This window comes from Tribolium madens, unplaced genomic scaffold, assembly GCF_015345945.1.
Source record: "Tribolium madens isolate multiple individuals breed KSU strain unplaced genomic scaffold, Tmad_KSU_1.1 Scaffold_3;HRSCAF=73;Tcas5.2_LG2, whole genome shotgun sequence".
NCBI classification, from domain to species: domain Eukaryota; kingdom Metazoa; phylum Arthropoda; class Insecta; order Coleoptera; family Tenebrionidae; genus Tribolium; species Tribolium madens.
The window spans coordinates 10,675,869-10,694,627 of NW_025401006.1; the positions used below are offsets into that span (position 1 = coordinate 10,675,869).

Genomic DNA, 18,759 nt, shown 5'->3' on the forward strand with positions numbered 1-18,759 from the left:
GTCTTTTTTTTAATTTTCATTTGCATTGATCAAAAAGGAACAACAGGATATGAAAAACGTATATATTTAAACCATTTATTTTACGAAGTAATAATATTTATAGAATTAAATATCTTAACCAAAGATATACAATTTAGTTTTATAATAATTCTGAGTAATTTGCTGATGCCGGTAGAAGAGAACAAAACAGAGCGAATCCAAAGTCTTTTAGGTCACACACTTCACCATCCGAATGCAGTCTTTTCAGCCAAATTTCCGTTTACACTGAGGTTTAATAAAGCTTTGAGTTTGTGTGATAAAACATTAGTGCAGTTTTTTTTCACTCACTGAATAATTTTTACACGATACATTTCCATACTGGCTACGATTAACTAACACTGCTAAATGAGCTAACTGATGAGATTGTGTTGCTTCTAAGAAGTTGTTGATTAGGCAAGCTCTACACTGTGATGAACAGCGCCACTATCTCGAGAGAAATGAAAGACTCCACAATATGGAGGCAAATTGTTAAAAACATTTACCGAAATTTGAGATTTGCAAGTTCAATGCCTTGTTTTTTAAAATCTATACACTTAACATATCACAAAACTACAATTGCTAGAACCACTGTCGGCATTGCACAGCAAAGGGCTCAAAAATTTCATGTTACTGTGGGCAGTTGAAGCTATCGGTTTGGCAAATGCACACAGTAATAACATTTTTATAGAGCACAGTAAAAAAACTACTAAGGTCTGGCTAAACTATCATACTGAATCCAGTTAACAATTGGACCAGTACAATAAGATACAGGATATACGTTTATTAGAAAATCAATTTTATCATATTTCTGGTAAAGCATAAAACTTTAACTCCGTATAACTAACAAGTAGTTCGAAAATCGGTGTGTTCATGGAAATAACCGGTCACAAACGCAAGTCTCAGTACCACAAAAAATAAATAATTACTATTAGTAATACAAGAAAACTTTCAATACTTAATATAATGGAAAAAATAAATACATTTTTGCGATTCCTTTCAGTTAATTAGTAATAATGTACAAAATTTGGAAATTGGTTAACACAATACAAAACTTTTTAGTGCTTAAAACAATAAAAGACAACACTTAATCCTTCAGAGCGGTGGTTTCTTCTATATTAATAGCCTCTTTTGATATTTCCGGAGAAGCTACCGTAGTTGCGGAACTTGTCCCAATTACGGATTTATTGGCAACAGACGAATTAACACTATTGGAATTGCTGTTGCTCAAAGAATTATCATTCAGCTTACCGTCGTCGATTTTTTCATTCTGAGATGAAATTGAATTATCTATGAAAAGAAACAAATGACGAGCAATTTCACTACAACCATGTAAAATTCTTACTTTGATAATATTGACGAGAAGGAGCTTTATTGTTAGGATTGTTAGAACGATGCTTTTGGTTATTGGCAGAATTGTTTTGTTGTACAGAGCCCAAATTTTGCTGGAAATTCACAGGTCGTTGAATCGGAGGAGGATACCTTTGCATCTAAAGAAATTACAAAAATTACAATGTTATCAATTAATTAATTACGGTGTGCTTACATTTCCAGACTGTTGATTTCCCATCCCCTGATATAGATTATATTTATGTTGCGTAGTGGGACTCGGTTGTGGCGGGGGTTGTTTACAGTTCTGCCTTAACTTAGGTGAAGAAATCTGTGAACCTATGAAATACAGGACTATAAAAAGACATAACTATAAATAAACAAATCAAGTTTCAAAAGGTGATTGAATTCAAATTGAATTCTTACCAGAGTTGAAGACCGATGAGAGCACTTCTTGACTACCGGGACTTTTCAGTTGTTGTGATCTTCCAGTTTGATCACCAATTTGTTGGCTGCCGACGCCTTTCATAAATTGTGTTGGAAGGCTGGATCGAAACTGTTGTGCATTTATTGCTGCAGCCAATTGTATTGGAGTCGATAAAAAATGCGAGTTGAAACTCTGCAATCCGGCGTTAGTATGAGACTGGTTATGGGTACCAAAGACGTTTCCTTGAAGTCCATATCCAGCTTGGTGTTGCTGTAACTGAGCAGACTGAATAGTAGAACTTCCAGGCTGTTGGAAATACCCTGTCTGACCTATAAATTACACGAGTAACGGTCTTTAGAACTTAACAATGTTTCTAAAATTAGCTCTTAAAATTATCCGTTGATTGCACAACACCATAATATAAGCATGCCAAAGAATACACAAAATTACAAAAATGATTTTATTATACAAGTTTCTACATTTACGTAACTACAAAAGTAATAATAGAGACGGAAAAAACTAATACATTAAACAAATATGCAAAAATTTACAAGGTTAATTAAACAAAAAGCATTGATTAACGAAACGATCTGTGCATACGTCCTTTAGTTTCAATATGAGTAAAATGATTCAATTATACAAAATAAAACAATTTAGTGTATATAATTTTGATCTTAATGCTAAACTTAATGATCACCACACCAAAATAATCCACAAAAAGATACAAGCTTAACCCAAAAAGCACATTAGTGTAAATTCCATGAAGAATTATAAGCTTTGGCAGTACCTGTCGATCCTGAATAGTATGACGAAGATGGCTGTAAAGCGGGAACCACATTGTTCTGCACGGGACCAGTTGGTCCTCTTTGCATCACACCCGCAGCACTTGGTAAATAATTGGCTTGAAGCGCCGGCTCGTACGCCATGTACACTTGCTGGCTCTGTTGAGACTGCTGTTGGTAGGCTTGCCCAACACCGCCAGCTTTGGTACCTACGCAAAGTAAAACAAACACAATACATAACTGAAATATATTTTCCCAAAAACAACTTACCAATTGCGCTGATTTGTTGGCTACTGGGTTTGACCGAAGCGGACATCAACGAATTGGAAGTGGAGGAAATTAGAACAGTTGTGGGATTATTCAATTGTTGATTTTGTCCGAACGGTCCTGTCGCAGATAATCTGTAATTACTAATATTTTGATACAGATCAGGCGCTGGGGCCGTGGGAGGGGGGTGAGGTTGGGTCTGCAAATAAACCGATTGCGTCGAATACGGACTAGAAGCTGTCTGACCCAAACTATAATGATTAGGATATTGGGAATATTGAGAACGTCCTTGACCACCTAACACTCCAGTTTGATCGATCTGGAATGGTCCGTAGAGACCCGTTTGTTGTATTTGTTGAGTCGAATTGTACATGACGGTCGGTGGTGAAGGTATGGCCGAAATGCCATATTGATTACTGCCACCAAGACCCGCCTGTGAACAAACCAAAAAAATAACTCCTTTGTTTTTTATAAATTAAAAAGCTTATTACTTGGTAGCTGATGTGTTGATTGGCTGTATATTGCTGAGGGGGTTGGCCTAAATTAACGCCAGTTCCGATGACTGGCTGCAAAGGAGGAGGAGACAAGGGATTTCCCATCAGACTTGGTCCCATGATACCCGAATGCTGTTGATGATTCGCTGAATTTAATACAGCTTGGGCACCACCACCTGACACTTGCTGAGTAGGCTTTACCTTCAATGTCACAACTTTATTATCACTACCAACAGGAGAAAAGACAATCACCTTGCACACATTTGTTGTACTGTTCGAAGCAACTTGATTGGGGGAAGGACTAAAACCTTCATGATTATCATCGGGAGTATCGTTCCCTTTACCGAAAGCGTTCGGATCCAACGTATTAGGATCCGAAACAAACGAACTCGAAAAACTCGAATTATCTTCTTGTCCGACATTATGGTCAGCTGGCGTTTCCCACATTTTTTTTACAGACTGTATTTTAAAATTCAACGCATCAGGTGTTGTAATAGTGTTATTGCCAGTTGTGATGGCGTGCATCGAACGTGGCATACACAAATTTTTCGAACTCTTCTCTTCAGTCAGATGTGACAGTTCAGAATCAAAAAAATCCAACTTTATATCAGCATTATCTTCTTTAAAAGAGAGCGGAATCTGAATCGACTCGGACTGTTTGTCGGTTTTACAAAGCAAATCCGATATGGGTTTATTGAAACCCGAAACCACAGATCCGTCCATTCCCTCATCTAATTTGGAACGCGGCTTATCCGATCTTGAACTTCGAGAACCGGGAGCCGATTTGAAATTCGTGTTTTCGAAAATGATAGTGTTGACAGGAGGCGTCGTACCGTCAAGGATTGCTTTGTCCTGCAATTGACTGCTTTTACCAATAATCTGAAAAGAAAAAAGGACGATGTAGCAATCGTACTAATAAAAAATATTTCATTTACACAAACTACTTTGGAGCAATTTATACTTAGGTACTGTAAACTTTTACCGTTAACACATTTTTCAATAAAGTCTTAGATTTATTTATAAACGTATCTCTTCTTACCTTATCATTGCTGGGGCTGTTGCTCTGACTCGCTTGAACATGGTCCAAGGTCTTACACCCGTCCCCAGAGACTCCCAACACATTTTCTGAATCGATATTCCTCAACGGCGTCCCCAATGACTTATCCCAAGCATTCGCCAATGGCGTCACAACACTCGACGGATCTTTCATCCCGTAAACGTTCATATTTTGATTCACTTTGTTCATATCGTTCACATCACAAATATTCTGTTGCTGTTGCATTTGCGCTTTTTGCAGTCTATTATTTTCCCTTTGTTTCGCAAACCTCGGTGCCAATTTACTCTGACGCGGCCTTTCGAACTGATTCTTATTGGCTTGTGGCAAAACCGGTGGCGGATTAACAGGAGTTGCCATCAGTGGCGGAATGTTCGAGATTTGTTGCTGCGTCAACTGTACACTCGAAATACTCTTAGGTTTCCGGTCCTGTTTTCCTGCATCCTTGTCCGGTTTTAGTAGCGCTTTGCTTGGTTTCTCGTCGGTTGATTTTTGACGCTCCTTTCCGGTTTTCTTACTTTTGACTTCTTGGAAACCGTCAGAATCACCATGAAGGGAGACTTTTTCATCACCATCTTCTGGTTCAGTCTCCGGTTTATTCTTGAGAGAAATATCGACAATGGCGCTACACAAACTATTGGGATCGCCCGACTTTTCATCTTTCTTTATTACACTTTGAGAACGCAACGCTCCGCTTGAATTTTGTCTCGGAACGGGATTTTCGTTGCGAGATGAATGAGATTTTTTCTCACCGGTTAAACGTGGCGGAGCGTTAGTACGTCTCGTTTGATTCATATTTAGAGGTCCTCTCAGAGGAGGATTAGTTTTGTGCGTTTTTTTCACACCTTTTCCATCTTTATCATCCGAATTATCCGAATTAGAATCAACGTTTTCGTCATCTCGTTTACCATCAGCTTTTGTCTTCGATTTACCTCTCCTGTGGTCAGGTTTACGACTCTTGGTTTTGTCTTCAAACTTGGCTCCAACTTCCTTTCGAGCACTTCCGATTATTCCAGCAGATAAGGCTTGCTGATTTTGCTTAGCTTTATCTTCAGTTGATATATCACCGGAATTCTCATCACTTGAGATTTTTTTCTCTTTATCGTCGTGATGACCAAAAGGACTTTTGGAAGGAGGAGGACCATAACCATCAATTCTTTTACTCAAACCTCCTCTACCACGGAAATTACCACCTCCTCGGCCATGTCTGGAGGGTTCACCTCTCGGTACGTAATTCTCACGTTTGCTTTCTTGTTTGTCTTTGTTTCGTTCCAACGTTGCAGTTTTTTCGTTTTGCTTAATTTCTTTATTTTTATCGTCCTTATCCGATTTCTTCACGGCTTTAGGACTCTTTTGTGGGGCGCCCCCGTCAATATTCACCTCATCCATTGAACCTTCCGAATCTGTACCATGAAAATCACCCAGTCTTTGAGGCCCTCCAGGACGTGTTCCTCGAGTCGTTTGTCTTTTTGGCCAATTGGACCGGTGATACTCATTACCACTCCAACCTTTGCTAGAAGGATAATTTCGGTTTCTACCACGCTTATCATCTTTATCCTTAAACTCCGAATCCGATTTATCAGACTTCTTTAAATCGTTCTCTTGTTTAAGCGTTTCCATACTCGAGCTACTTTTATTCTTTTCGAATGTATCCATATATTTAGGATTCTCGGGATCTATAGTATTGGGTGATACGGCATCAGCCCATGCTTTTGTCCCAGAATCCTGGTCGTGGAATTTACTTTCACCAATTGATGATCCGTCTTGGATTTTATCGTCTTTCTTATCCGAAATTTTCTTCTCGGGCATTTGGCCTCGTTTCAACTGTGTCAAACCTCGTTTCTCATTCTTCATATCATCAGCTTCTATCCTATCTTTAGTAATAGGACCTGGAACTTGACGTCTATCTTCTCTTCCATGATCCCTTCTTTTTTCTTCATATGTAGGCTCAAACACGGTGTCGGCCCATGACCCGATATGATCCCTCGGTTCTGAATCACGTGTCGAATCCCTCGACTGACGTGATTCTCGAGATGCTCTCGAATCTCGACTATCCGGTCTTTGTGGCCTTTCATGCTTATCTTCACGATACTTATCTCTCCTATCACCATGCCAATCATCATCGTGCTTTTTCTTCTCATTTTCCTTTTGCCACTTCTCCTCATCTCTATTCTTTCTATTATAATCATAATCCTGATGCCTATAATCATGTGAGTCATCACCAAACCGATCCGACGATTTATGTGATAAGTCCGATTGTGACCGATGTGAACTTCTGTGACTATCTTCAGAACTCTGTCTTTTGTAATCCCTTCTGTCATCATCTATATCACGATCGGGACTATCATGTCTCACATTCGCCTTTGATAATCCTTGTCCTCCTTGAGCCCATCGACCATCAAAACTGTGCCCGAAATGCATCTGAGTCTGCATACTCGAGTTCGAATTATTCCTTTGTTTTTGAAACCTCGGAGGCAATTGAAAATGTCTCGAATAACTCGGACCGTTCTGTTCACGAACGTCACGATCTCTTTCAGACCCCTTGACATGCTTCCGAGGTGTAAAATTTTTACCTTCAATTTGGGTTAATTGTCTGAACGAACTTGAACTTTTCTCGTCACTTCCTGTATCATTAGGTGTACGAGATCTACTATCACGATCTCTTTCTTTTTCCCTTTGAAAATCGGGCAAGGGAATGTCTGCCGGGACAATTGGTTTCGGTGGGACAACTGAAGGGTTTATTGTTCCAACACCTTCTTCTTCACGATTACGTTTGCTCATTTTTTCTTCCAATTCTTGAAGTTTTTTGGCAGCTCCTTGTTTGGTTGCCTCGTTAAAACGTTTTTCTTCTTCTTCCTTACGTTGCTTGGCTCTTTGAACGGTCAGTTCTAAATCCTTGTTGTGTTGGCGACGTTGCTTCCAAAGTTCTTCATCCGAAGAACGTTTGTTGTTCCAATTGTTACGGGACTGAGATTCATTCGGATGAGAATCTGACTTTTCATGGTCTTTTTGAGTAGTTATGTTAGGTGTAGTGGTTGGAGTAGTTTTAGTTTCTTTTTTCGTATTTTTCTCCGTGGTAGATTCATCATCACTGAATGCCAATTTTTGGTTGTAATCAATATCATCATGACAGGTCCATCCCATGTCTTTGTCAATTTCATCCATGCGACTCAATTCTTCTTCTTTAATAATCGGTCTAGGAGTAATTTCCTCCGCATCCACCAATCGCGGTGGCGGGCGATTTTCTGGACGATTACGCCCATTCATCGGTGGAGGAGTTTGAGTAGGAGCACCAGCAGTTCCTCCTGTAGCGAAGCTACCTTTGCACATCTATAAAACATACAAACAAAATTACACACTTTATTTAACTTTGAAAGTAATATAGACTTACAAAATTTGGCATGACTGCTCGAAACTGTGGTGGTAGTTGTTGTTGAGGGAGGCCGACCTGGGCCGACAGCTGTGGTGGGGCTCCCAAGGGGACCGAGCTGCTCCTTGGGGGACCTTCGGCGCCTGGTCGAGATCCACCCTGTATCCAGGAGCCCTCGGTTTGGGGCCGCAGACTTAGCCCTGGCGTGTACTGAGCATCGGAACCAGTACGTGTGGGGCCTCCATCTCCAACGGACAAGCTGGGGAACTCGTGTTGGAATTGGGGACTCTGATATAATGGTGGATGTACGGAATCCGGACCGCTCATTACGGCGCTCCATGACTTGTCTGTGGTAGCAGGCGTAGCAGAAGGTGTTACATGTTTGTTTGGTGGTGGTATTGTTGTGGTCACCGGGAGGGCAATTGCAGCTTGGTGAGAACTCAACTGTGGGGAAGGTTGACTGCTTGGAGTTGAAGTTGTTGTAGTTGTTGTCTATACAAATGAAAAAAATAAATAGTGTTTAAAACAGAATTACGTATTTTCGCTTATATTCTGACAAAAGCTATATTAATAATAATAGTGGCTCTAGATAATCTACACAAAAAACGCTTATATGTATTTCTGTGTTTTTCCTCAATGAAATGTGACGTATAAAATAAATAAGTTTTAGATAAAGTTGCCACAATCTTCGTCTTTGCTTCTTTGTACACTTATTAATTAATTAAATTCTTTTAAATAATTATTATTATTATAAATATTAAAATTAGAATAAAGTTTCTTCCAATTAAATTATGAATCCGTAATATAATTCTATCTATAAAAATTTCAAAATTATGGAAGTTTAAATTTTGCACTTTGATTCTATTTATTTCTGTAAGAAAAATAATATTCCAATTTTTTTGCTATTAGAAAAAATAAGGAAGCTATCCTAAATTGTAACTATGTCTAACGTTATCTTGTGGCTTTTATTGGCAACATTTTTGTACCTTTACTAAATAATTATCAAAAAACATATACAAGATCATCAATAATACTTAATAGACATAAAACAAATGTTAAATATTAAAAAATTAATGTCAAATTTTTTTGACCAAATTTTTTAAACATTTTTTCCATGTTTCTAGTATCTTAACTTACTTGGAATTTTTCTCTGGGGCGCAAGTTCTGAAACACCCTGTGTGCATTCACAATACTCTTTAGAAAAAATCTGGATCACTATAAAAATTCAATTAAAAAAAATAAACACAGAATTCTATTGTGTCTAGCACTAATTACAACGATTAAATGTAAAACGGTGAAATTAAATATTTCACTTCCTGAAACTAACATTTAATTGAGGAAAGTCTTACTTAGATACTAATGTTTTTGCCTGCATTACTTTTTTCATTATTTTGCTTTCAAAAATAACTCAATATTTAAAAATTATGTAAATTTTTTTATTTATTTAACTAAAATACATTATTTTACATAAATAGTGAGGTTATAAAAGACAACTCGTTTAGATTTATAAATTAATTTGATTTTAATAATATTACCTTTTTAGAAATTCAGGGTAAAATTTTTAAAAAAAGTTTATTTAAAAACGCTATGAAAGATAAATTGATCCAATTCATTTGGGGTAGTTTCGAACAATATCATTTACTTACTCTACTACTTCACCATGATAAAAAAGTGCACTTTACTGTTCAAGGAAAGCCAAGTGCAAACATTTAAATTCATGTCTTCTTAATTACGATACTAACTAAATTCTTGTTTGTCAAGTAGTATAATTAGTGGACACAAAATAATTAATGAGAGCACCATCAATCATTTTGTAAGGGCATAAGAAATAAAAATGTTATTTTTGATTGAGACAAAAATCACTGAATTCTAGGTCAACAGGTATCAATGAGTGCGTCAGAAACGTTTAAAGTTTACTGCTCCAATAATTTTTCTTATTTTGCTGCTTATTCATTGTCGCATTTTTATTTTCTCTTTTATTTAAAAACAGACTTACTTGCCGATAAATGTCTTTTTGTTTGATTCAATTTAAACGGAAATTGACAATCTTTGTAGAGATAAACCAAATAAATTTCAATACACAATTTAATAACAGCGCATTCCTGTGAGTATTTTTTCCAGACAGTTAATCAATTTTTTTAATTGATAAAACTTATTTGCAATTATCTAAATAACGTAACAAAAAAATCTAATACGTTTTACACCGAGAGAACCACAAATAAATGTTTCAAAATGAATTTTTGCAAAATAATTACAGGCAAAAACTTGCCAGATTATATTTTTTTAATTGCATTATGCAAATTCACTTACTTCACATCCTTTAATGTAATCAAATACATACATACCACAAATTTATTTACATTGAGATAAAGCTTCAGTTTACATTGAAAACAGATATCATCTCGCAATATCAGACAAAACAATTACTCATACTTATCAATATAATGCAAAAAAAAAAACCTACCGTTGGAGAAGTAGTGGAAGTTGAAGATGTTGATTCTTGTTTTCCCCATCCTGGTCCGCCTGGTGGTACTAAAGGTACAGATGCGTCAGTTCCGCTATGTTCCGATTTCAAAGAAGGTAAATTCGCTGGCGCCCTACGTGCATTGGGCACCTTTCCCAAACTTTGCATGCCATGTTTGTAAGTAAATGTGCTTTTTTGTTGTTGCTTTTCTAAATTTTCACCCTAAACAAAGGAAACAAAGTTTGTAAAAAATGCAAAGCCTTTGAGACGCTCGGTACTCACCCTGCTAACTCTGTATAAACTATTTATATCTAACGACTGGAACTTTTGCTTTGATTTCTCCCCCTTGGAGGCCAGACCTGGCAAAGTAGACATGCTGTCTGCACGCAACCATTTAGATCTTCAGGACCCAGCGAACGAACCTTTTTCCTACATAAAAAAGCACACAATTTGAATTTGAACAAATAAATGAGAGTAATGAAAAATTTTAATTATTACGTGTCTGGAATGCCAAGCAAACGATTAGTATTTGTAAGGGAACCAATTAATTAATTAATTATGTAGAAGATTTGCACACTAATGTTTGAATGGTGTGTAATAATACAATAATAATCATGAAGGACTATGAAAACGTCAAGGTAAAGCCTTACAACAGTATTGTCGTGCACCAGCAATCCGGAAACGAAATATATCACTTGATTGCTCCAAAAATATCCTCAATTTAGCAGTAAAATCAACGAATCACTCACTTTTGCAACAATCCCGCAAATACAATTACAAAAGAACACAACGTAAGCAGAATCTAGCCCAACCCCAGCTACCTGCCAAAAGCGAACATTGACAAAGCACAAAGCCTCGAAATAAAAAAACTTTCAGTTAATTTAGCCCCTGTACCTGAATTTAACAAGCAAAAATCAAATTCAGGGCAAAATCTTTAGAAACTAGGAGTTCATAACGGTACAAAATTCGCTCGGTCGCCGATTGAAATAAAAACATTGTATTATGAAATCTAGTACGTATAAGTTTTAAAACGTAAAATAAAGACATACCTTGGTCCGTCCAGATGGGTAAACAGTAATTAACAAGAAATAGATCCGATTAAACGAAAATAGGGACGGATGATCACAGATTTTAGCTTGTTTTTACCACTAAACGTAAACTTTTTCACTTAAGTCAAAATGGCGTACGCCGACTACGGCAGTTTTAATCAATACATGACGTCACGTATATTTATTGCCATGGCGACATCTATGCAACGTGAACTCTAACACAAGTTGCCAACAGCGATGTGCAGAGGGCGCTTGGCAACAAAAAACAAAAGAATATCGATTAAAAATTGTTTTGGTTGGCAAGTCGCTTAAGGGCCGCAGAACAACAGCTTAAGGGCCATAAACGTGGTTCAAACAAAAAAAAAACATAATGACAAAGCCAAAATAAATATGACAAGTTATCAAGTGAAGTAACTTATGAATACAAAAAAGATCCTGGGAAACAAAGTTTTCTCACAAATAAATTGTCAAACCCCTAATACTTTTGTGTATAATTCCTTCATAGACCTCAAAAAAAATATGCATCCATTATGAAGAGGTAAGACATAAATAATGTTTATTGTTGAGATATTTTTAACGCGATATAATACTTCCAAACTGTAGCGCCCTTCGAATTTTGTGAAATAAAAATACTAAAACGAATTCAGCTTACAAACACTAAAGTTTATTATTAATTATAGGTAGATATTATTAGGATATTACATTATAGTTTAATATAAAGACAATTTACTTTTTTTAGTCAAAAATTCCAACTTAACATTATTTTACTAGAATAAAAAAGAAATATGTTTTTTTTATCTCTAGTATTTACAGAAAATTTGATTACATAAAGACTATGCTGGCGTCACATTGCTTCTTGCCATTCGTGATTGTTGCTCTCGACGGCACTGTTCTACAGTATTTTCAAGTTGCTCCTTCAATATTAATAATTCCCTTATTCGTTGATAAACGGGATCCTTAAAATTCATTTAAGAAAATACAAAAATCTATAATTTGTCAAGAGTGATATTTACCTGTGTTCGCATACTAGGGTTCCACCTGCAATAATAAGCCTTCCACAGCTTGATATGTCTAATACTTGCAATAGGAATCAATACTCTCTGTTGATTATTATTGGCCCAATACAATGGGTTTTTGTACAAATCGAGCTGACTGTTGGTGTAAGACCACAAAGAAACAGTTTGTTCTTTAAGTTCTGTGAAAAGTAAAATTTTACAAAAAAAAACGTCAAATGAAGAATAAAATTACTTTCTTGCACTCTTTCCCTTTCACTGTTACATAAAAATGTCCCAAAACGACACGAATACAAATGATCAAGAATCGTAATTAAAAAGTAATCATTAAATTCGAAAGCGTTGGGAAATTGTTGCGTTATTTGCCACACGCAGTCTATAAATTGAAGAAAAACAGGTGACCTATCTGCATCTGAATGATGGTCATCACCGTGTCCAATACGCTATAAATAAAATTAGAAAAAAATAATAATAAAACAAACTTTGTACCTGTTGGAATTTGTGGCCGAATGAAAGCCATTCTTTTTCAATTAAAACTTCAAAACCTTTAATCGTGCGATAGTAAGGGTCCAACATTAACATTGGTAAAGCCGTCAGTTGTGCTGTGCGGTCCCAACCGTCAGAACAATGCACCAATACCGAAGTTTTGTGATTTTCAACCTATAAGAAACTCAAGTATTATTGCTTTTCAAAAAATGATTCTACCTTATCAACAATTCTAACAGCTCCAGCTAAAATACACTTGATGTGCTTTAACCAATAGGTTGACTCAACTCCTGACAACCACTTGGTTTCTTCTATGTTGGGATAGCAAAGTTCTTTGAGTTTTCGTAAAGACTCTCGCATTACATGAATATTGTGGATGTCCAAAAATACAAGCTCGGCGTTCTGGTAGGCGTCTTCAGACTCATACCTAACACATTTTTATTTTAATTAATATGCAAACTCATTAATTTAATTTAATTACCCGCCCCCTTTTGCTTTATTTGCGATTGCATTAGCGCTTGGTCTAGCATCCATGATGAACATCTTGTGTGACTGAGCGTTTGCATCCATTATTAGTTGGATGTATCTCTCATCCTCGCGACATCTTTTACCACTTACCTTAAAAATATTGACTTTTTAATCAAGATTTATTGGCTAATAAAAATTTCTTACCCCAACTAGAGGTTGGGAACACCTGGTGATAGTAGCCTGAGATTCTGGGTGAATCCAACTAAGGACAGGTATTCTCGCCCTGCTACGATAACTCGCAACGGCTTTGATATCTTCCTCAGTGGCTTGTGCAGGAATTGCCCACACAGCAGGATAACTATCACAAATATCATACTGTTCATTTATTCGCGAAATTTTCCACATATCATTATTAACCCCCTACATTCATAAATTATTTTTTTTATTAAAATAAACTGTGCTTTACCATTCTTTTAAGTTCCGCTATTGGTTCATAAATCGCCCATCCATTCTCTGGAAAGGTTTCAGAGTATTCAAACGCAAACAATTTAATTTTGTGAGACAACGGAAATGCGAATTGTTGCAATTTCTCGAAAACATCGCGTCTTGAATGGTTCTCTTGTTTATGAGCAAAACGTAAATTTCGCATGTCTTTACAAAACACTTCAATCCCATATGCGTTTTCCCCTCGAGAGGAAGCGCCCCCAACTTTCTCAATCCGTGATACCTCAAATGGTAAACAAATAAAATTGAGCAAATGGGGAGAAATAAATATGCATACCACACCCAATGGCACATCAATAATATTTGGAGTATCTTTGTCTGCGGATCTAAAATACAACCTATAGTTAGTTACAGTCAAGACTCCTCTTGCAGGACCGTAATATGGGCAAAGATAAGTAACGTCTCGTGCTTGACCTGTTACTTTTTCACCTGGCAGTAAAGGAGGATCGTCGGGACGATTGGCGATGCTATTTTCAAATGAAGTTGCCTTAAAATTAGTTTTAATGAGAGTGGAAAGCATGGTGTTTATTTATTACTTTTTTCCTTTCAAGAGTTGAAACTACATTTTCTGTAGATGTTGAACTGGAGGAGCAATAACTCTTACTGGGTGAAGTTTTACCCCAACTAGTCTATTAAAAAAGATTAGCTTGCGGCTTTATTAGGGTGGGCTACTTACTGTTTCTTGTTTTGAATTTATTAAATTAGATTTCGAGTCTGACCGAAAGGTATCCAGAGTAATATTTTTCCCGTAGCTGTTACTATCCATGTCTAATAACTCGACACTTCCTCTCTTTATCATTCTTTAATTTTATTTTTCAATTTCCATTATTGTTAATTAAAGAATAGCTGTCAAATCACTTTCTGTCAAATATTATATCTGGTGAAAATAACCAAAGGTTGGTACTAGCTGCAACCAGATTGCGCCATGTTTAAATTAAAACAAAATTAAAAAACGTATGCAGTTCTTAATAAATTATTTATTTAAGCAGTATCCATTACATCGTTAGTAGAATTTGTTTGTGATTGCGATGGTTTTGATTCTACATTATTGATTGCATTTTCTAAAGCTTTCCTATTATAACGTTTTAGTTTAAACTTTGGAAGAAATCTCAATTCACCATTCCACTCTCTCAAGAAACTAAACTGTTGTATGTTTAAAAGATCAGGAATTTCTAAAAACAGAACTATGATTTGAGTGCAATTTTTAAAGAAATAAGGCGTACCCAAACCACATGTATTGAATTCTTCCTTTTCTGTTTTAATTGTCAAGTTGATAATATCTTCTCTGCTTGCATGTTGACGATTTTTCCTATTACCAATTGAATGTTTAAGCTTTATTTGTTCCAGTTCTTCATCAAACCTTGCCAAGTATCTAAAAATATTTGTATAACAACTATAAACACTTAATTACAGGATATTACTTTTCAATTATTTTCAGGACTTGTCTAGGGCTGTATGAATTGCAATCCGGTTCCAAATTGTCTTTAAACCATAAAATTTTCTCTCCCAACAAATTCAACTTTATATTACTATTTTGCTTGTTTTTTTCACGGGCCTTTGTTCTAAAAATTAAAACATCAATAAAATTTAAAGAAAAAATTGTCGTACTTTTTGATTTGTTTTACAAGAGCATTGGTTTTTCTACTGTTTGGGTGTTTACACTGTGATAAAGCGGTAGCTTTCGGCTAAAAAATATGTTTATTATTGCTAGTCACAACTTAGGAAAATCAGACCATTCCGTTAATAACAAAAAATAATGTAGGAGAAACCTACAAATTTATTAGAATAGAAATAAAATGCACGTGTTTACACTTTTTTGAGGTTATATAATTGACATTTTCAATCTAACCTCAAATTTATAATCAACCGATAGTCCTACATTCTTCTTAAAAAAATAAGTAAAATGAATAAAATCCATCTGATTTTTATGTTCCAAGTGTTTTACATAAGTGGCGTGATTAGTTCATGTGAAAATCCGGAAATCAAATCGACGAGTTACACAACTCAAGACGCAACAATCCTTACTCACATTGCTTACATTTCCGAATTTACAGTGAAATGTGGATCTGGATCACTTGCAAATTTGTATTCTCTACTGGGAGACACAATTCAGCCAGTTGGAATGACGGGACCGAACAAATATCAGATAAGTTGGACAGAAGAAGTGAAGAATGCCAGAACTGGGGATATCACTATTAAACTCTTTGACGACGATGGTTATGCTTTGTTAAGGAAAGCACAGAGAGCAGGAGATGATTTGAATTCAGTTCCGCAGTTTGGTATGATCACAATCAATCATTCAGGAACTTACAAAGGGCCATGGATTAGTTGTGAATGTTTAGCTGTTGCTTTTTCACTCATTGTGTGTTATTATGCGATTCATTTCAGGTCAAAGCTTTTGGCTTGAAAATAAAATATTCACTGACAATTTTGACTTCATTTATTCCTAAAATTATACAAAATACTGATTTTTGGATCACCTGTCACATAATACAAAAATAATTAATATTTTTCGTTGAGATTTACCACTGCAATTCACACGGGATTTCTTCTGGGTATTCGCCAGTCAAACAAGCGGTGCAGTGTCCCTTGTCAACTCCTTTTTCAATATTTCTATGCACCGCTTTGACAAGCCCTTCCACACTCAAATACTCCAAACTGTCGGCTCCTATAAATATGTAAATGTAACAAAAAATCATTAGAAATACTATTTCGTCATACCAACTTTATCAGCGAGTCTTCTAGAATCTAAATCATTAGCAATCAACTCCTCCCTTGTCGGAATGTTAATTCCCATGAAGCAGGGGTGCTTAAGAGGTGGACTTGCCACTCTTATATGCACTTCTTTAGCCCCAGCGCGACGTAGTAATTTGATTATGGGGCCAATGGTATTGCCTCTTACGATCGAATCGTCGATAAGAATAATTCTTTTACCCTTTACATTCGTCGATATGGGGCCTGTATCAAATAAAATTATTTTTCAAGAAGTATGATAAAAATAAAAAATGTGGAATACTTACTAAACTTCAAGGCCACATTTAGCTGGCGAAGCCGATTGTTCGGTTGGATAAAAGTCCTCCCAACATAGGTATTTTTTGTCAATAGTTCTCCCATAGGAATATTTGATTCTTTTGAATACCCAAAAGCGGCAGCATTTCCAGATTCGGGCACGGAGCCGACTATATCCGCTTCAACAGGGTGTTCAATGGCCAATTGTCTCCCACAGTGCGACCTCACAGTGTATACTTCTTGCCCCTCGAAAATACTATTGGGCCTCGCAAAATAAACATATTCGAAAATACAAAAAGCCAATTGTTTATCAGCAGGCCGAGCTACAATATCGACCGTTCGCAGCCCCTGATGTGTCATTTCGACAATCTCCCCCGGTAAAACCTCCCTAACGTATCTGGTGATGGTCAAAAATGCGCAAGATTCGGACGAGACAAGCCATCCTTCAGGTTGGACCGTTTCATCATTTCCTTTTTGGAAAAAAATAGAAATTGTTTATAAGCGACTTTGGGATCTTACTGTCACAATGAGGGGGCAAAATTTTGCCGAGACACAAGGGCCGGTTTCCGTAGGGGTCCCTAACGGCGTAAATGCGATCCTTGAGCATTAAAACAAGCGAGTAACTCAAAGGGGCCATTTGCATGAAATGTCGAATCCTTGCAGGCCAATCAGGACCGTTGACTTCACCCTCTGGTGGTATTAAACACAGAGCTTGGGTTATAATTTCGCTGTCGGAATGCGTAGACAGCCCCACGCCCCTGTCTAAGACCTTTTTCCTCAAACTGGGGCAATTGACCAGCTCACCATTGTGCGCTGTGGCCAAAGAACCATGCATGGAGTGGACCACAAATGGTTGGCAATTTATAGCAGCTGAGGCGGCTCTTGTAGCATATCTAGTGTGTCCTATTCCTAGTGAGCCTTTCAGTTTACTGATATTGTCATTATTGAAGACGTTTTTGACCAAACCCATGCCTTTGTGTATGTGGAAATCATCATTTCCTTCGCTTGTCACAACACCGCATGACTCTTGACCCCTATTAAATAATTAATCATACTGATTGATAACCTCGGAGACTTTACCGATGTTGGAGTGCTTCTAGACCGATGCATATTATCTGAGCGATCTCAGAGTTCGTGTTGGACCAGTCACTTGTCCCGATAGCCCCAAAAACACCGCATTCGTGGGTCAAACCGGAAGTGAATTCGTCGCGAGGCGCATTTGCTAATGCCATTACTGAACAAGTTTCAAATTTCTAATGACTGTACACGTGGTTTTAGGTTACCAAAACGCCTGTTGATCTGTGACGTCACAAATTACTTAAGAGTTGGACGCATGAGGCATCAATGGGCGAGGGCAGAGGAGGAGGAATACCCTCCGCAATAACTTCGAGACTTTTCTACTGCCCCATTATTGTAACACCATTTTTGCCTCAATTTTTTTAATTAATTGGTTTCTATGTAGTGAAAGAAGAATTCTTGTACTTAAATGGATGACCCTTCAGACAAAGAACAATATTCTGGCCTTGTACAGTACTTACTAGGTACTCTATTTTAGGCACACGAAAATCAGAAAATATCAAAAAATTATACAATCAACTCTACAAAAGCAATTTATTTTATTAAATTTAAAACGCGCAGATCATAGAGATAGTATTATTAATACTAGGTCCATGGCGCAGATATATTGGAAAGTTGGAAACACATTTTGTTCATTTCAAAACAAAAATATTACAAATGTACAAAAATCTCTCAGGAGAATGAAAAATATTTCTTAGTTATCTTTTTCTAGAGAAATTATTAGCTAAAGTTAAGCCAGGGTTATTATTAGTTTTGTACCATTATGCGCTTATTTTATAATGTAACGTGAAATTAAAATATTAGAAAAATAGAAGGTAAGTAAAGAATTTTTTGAGTTTTTTTTTGTTAAGTGTCCGCGGTATACCTACCATGAAAACCACCGCATAAAGTTCAACTATAGGTTTAGATTTGATCACAATAAGTTAAGCCTTTCATATTTCTTGTCAAGTT

At 36.5% G+C, this 18,759-nt stretch overlaps 5 protein-coding genes across 6 annotated transcripts; 1 reads left to right on the top strand and 4 right to left on the bottom strand.

Annotated features, from left to right (window-relative positions):
* Positions 1 to 48: 48 nt before the first annotated feature.
* Positions 49 to 11,403, bottom strand: LOC123007020. Of its 2 annotated transcripts, none has more exons than XM_044402022.1 (13): positions 11,252 to 11,403; positions 10,485 to 10,631; positions 10,203 to 10,424; positions 7,760 to 8,230; positions 4,354 to 7,698; positions 3,567 to 4,193; positions 3,312 to 3,515; positions 2,824 to 3,253; positions 2,559 to 2,762; positions 1,771 to 2,100; positions 1,562 to 1,683; positions 1,361 to 1,505; positions 49 to 1,305 (listed from the first exon to the last, which is right to left on the bottom strand). In XM_044402022.1, the coding sequence occupies exons 2-13, from the start codon at positions 10,575 to 10,577 to the stop codon at positions 1,103 to 1,105; spliced, it is 6,396 nt and encodes a 2,131-aa protein (XP_044257957.1). In that variant the 5' UTR covers positions 10,578 to 10,631; positions 11,252 to 11,403; the 3' UTR covers positions 49 to 1,102. The 2 variants fall into 2 exon arrangements, with proteins under 2 accessions (XP_044257957.1, XP_044257958.1); XM_044402023.1 differs by lacking the exon at positions 11,252 to 11,403 and adding an exon at positions 10,853 to 10,980.
* A 490-nt stretch (positions 11,404 to 11,893) lies between these two features.
* LOC123007217 (myotubularin-related protein 2) lies at positions 11,894 to 14,580 on the bottom strand. Its single transcript, XM_044402377.1, has 11 exons — positions 14,399 to 14,580; positions 14,259 to 14,351; positions 14,000 to 14,209; positions 13,685 to 13,945; positions 13,423 to 13,638; positions 13,232 to 13,368; positions 12,970 to 13,177; positions 12,754 to 12,924; positions 12,500 to 12,707; positions 12,265 to 12,446; positions 11,894 to 12,207 (listed from the first exon to the last, which is right to left on the bottom strand). Exons 1-11 carry the CDS (start codon positions 14,519 to 14,521, stop codon positions 12,085 to 12,087), a joined length of 1,932 nt encoding a protein of 643 aa, XP_044258312.1. The 5' UTR covers positions 14,522 to 14,580; the 3' UTR covers positions 11,894 to 12,084.
* A 104-nt stretch (positions 14,581 to 14,684) lies between these two features.
* Positions 14,685 to 15,600, bottom strand: LOC123006947 (translation machinery-associated protein 16). The gene is made up of 5 exons (XM_044401901.1): positions 15,456 to 15,600; positions 15,331 to 15,407; positions 15,144 to 15,284; positions 14,946 to 15,094; positions 14,685 to 14,894 (listed from the first exon to the last, which is right to left on the bottom strand). Exons 1-5 carry the CDS (start codon positions 15,456 to 15,458, stop codon positions 14,704 to 14,706), a joined length of 561 nt encoding a protein of 186 aa, XP_044257836.1. The 5' UTR covers positions 15,459 to 15,600; the 3' UTR covers positions 14,685 to 14,703.
* On the top strand, positions 15,350 to 16,150 carry LOC123006948 (translocon-associated protein subunit delta-like). Its single transcript, XM_044401902.1, has one exon. The coding sequence runs from the start codon at positions 15,626 to 15,628 to the stop codon at positions 16,127 to 16,129; it is 504 nt and encodes a 167-aa protein (XP_044257837.1). The 5' UTR covers positions 15,350 to 15,625; the 3' UTR covers positions 16,130 to 16,150.
* On the bottom strand, positions 16,145 to 18,581 carry LOC123006946 (amidophosphoribosyltransferase-like). Its single transcript, XM_044401900.1, has 5 exons — positions 17,812 to 18,581; positions 17,251 to 17,765; positions 16,743 to 17,201; positions 16,444 to 16,680; positions 16,145 to 16,390 (listed from the first exon to the last, which is right to left on the bottom strand). The coding sequence occupies exons 1-5, from the start codon at positions 17,961 to 17,963 to the stop codon at positions 16,245 to 16,247; spliced, it is 1,509 nt and encodes a 502-aa protein (XP_044257835.1). The 5' UTR covers positions 17,964 to 18,581; the 3' UTR covers positions 16,145 to 16,244.
* Between the last annotated feature and the right edge of the window lie 178 nt (positions 18,582 to 18,759).

What these genes read in the sequence shown, in the direction of transcription:
- LOC123007020 (XM_044402022.1), bottom strand. Translation starts at nt 10,577, where the DNA reads ATGTCTACTTTGCCAGGTCTGGCCTCCAAGGGGGAGAAATCAAAGCAA. An exon ending in ATACTATTCAGGATCGACAG is followed by an intron (nt 2,101 to 2,558) that starts GTACTGCCAAAG and finishes TGTAATTTATAG; the next exon opens with GTCAGACAGGGTATTTCCAA. An exon ending in GAAATCAACAGTCTGGAAAT is followed by an intron (nt 1,506 to 1,561) that starts GTAAGCACACCG and finishes TAATTTCTTTAG; the next exon opens with ATGCAAAGGTATCCTCCTCC.
- LOC123007217 (XM_044402377.1), bottom strand. Translation starts at nt 14,521, where the DNA reads ATGATAAAGAGAGGAAGTGTCGAGTTATTAGACATGGATAGTAACAGC. An exon ending in TAGCGGAACTTAAAAGAATG is followed by an intron (nt 13,639 to 13,684) that starts GTAAAGCACAGT and finishes TTATGAATGTAG; the next exon opens with GGGGTTAATAATGATATGTG. An exon ending in CTGTTAGAATTGTTGATAAG is followed by an intron (nt 12,925 to 12,969) that starts GTAGAATCATTT and finishes AGTTTCTTATAG; the next exon opens with GTTGAAAATCACAAAACTTC.
- LOC123006947 (XM_044401901.1), bottom strand. An exon ending in CTTGTAAAACAAATCAAAAA is followed by an intron (nt 15,285 to 15,330) that starts GTACGACAATTT and finishes TTTAATTTTTAG; the next exon opens with AACAAAGGCCCGTGAAAAAA. An exon ending in GTCCTGAAAATAATTGAAAA is followed by an intron (nt 15,095 to 15,143) that starts GTAATATCCTGT and finishes AAATATTTTTAG; the next exon opens with ATACTTGGCAAGGTTTGATG.
- LOC123006948 (XM_044401902.1), top strand. Translation starts at nt 15,626, where the DNA reads ATGAATAAAATCCATCTGATTTTTATGTTCCAAGTGTTTTACATAAGT.
- LOC123006946 (XM_044401900.1), bottom strand. Translation starts at nt 17,963, where the DNA reads ATGGCATTAGCAAATGCGCCTCGCGACGAATTCACTTCCGGTTTGACC. An exon ending in CTAGAAGCACTCCAACATCG is followed by an intron (nt 17,766 to 17,811) that starts GTAAAGTCTCCG and finishes ATTATTTAATAG; the next exon opens with GGGTCAAGAGTCATGCGGTG. An exon ending in AAATGTGGCCTTGAAGTTTA is followed by an intron (nt 16,681 to 16,742) that starts GTAAGTATTCCA and finishes TATTTGATACAG; the next exon opens with GCCCCATATCGACGAATGTA.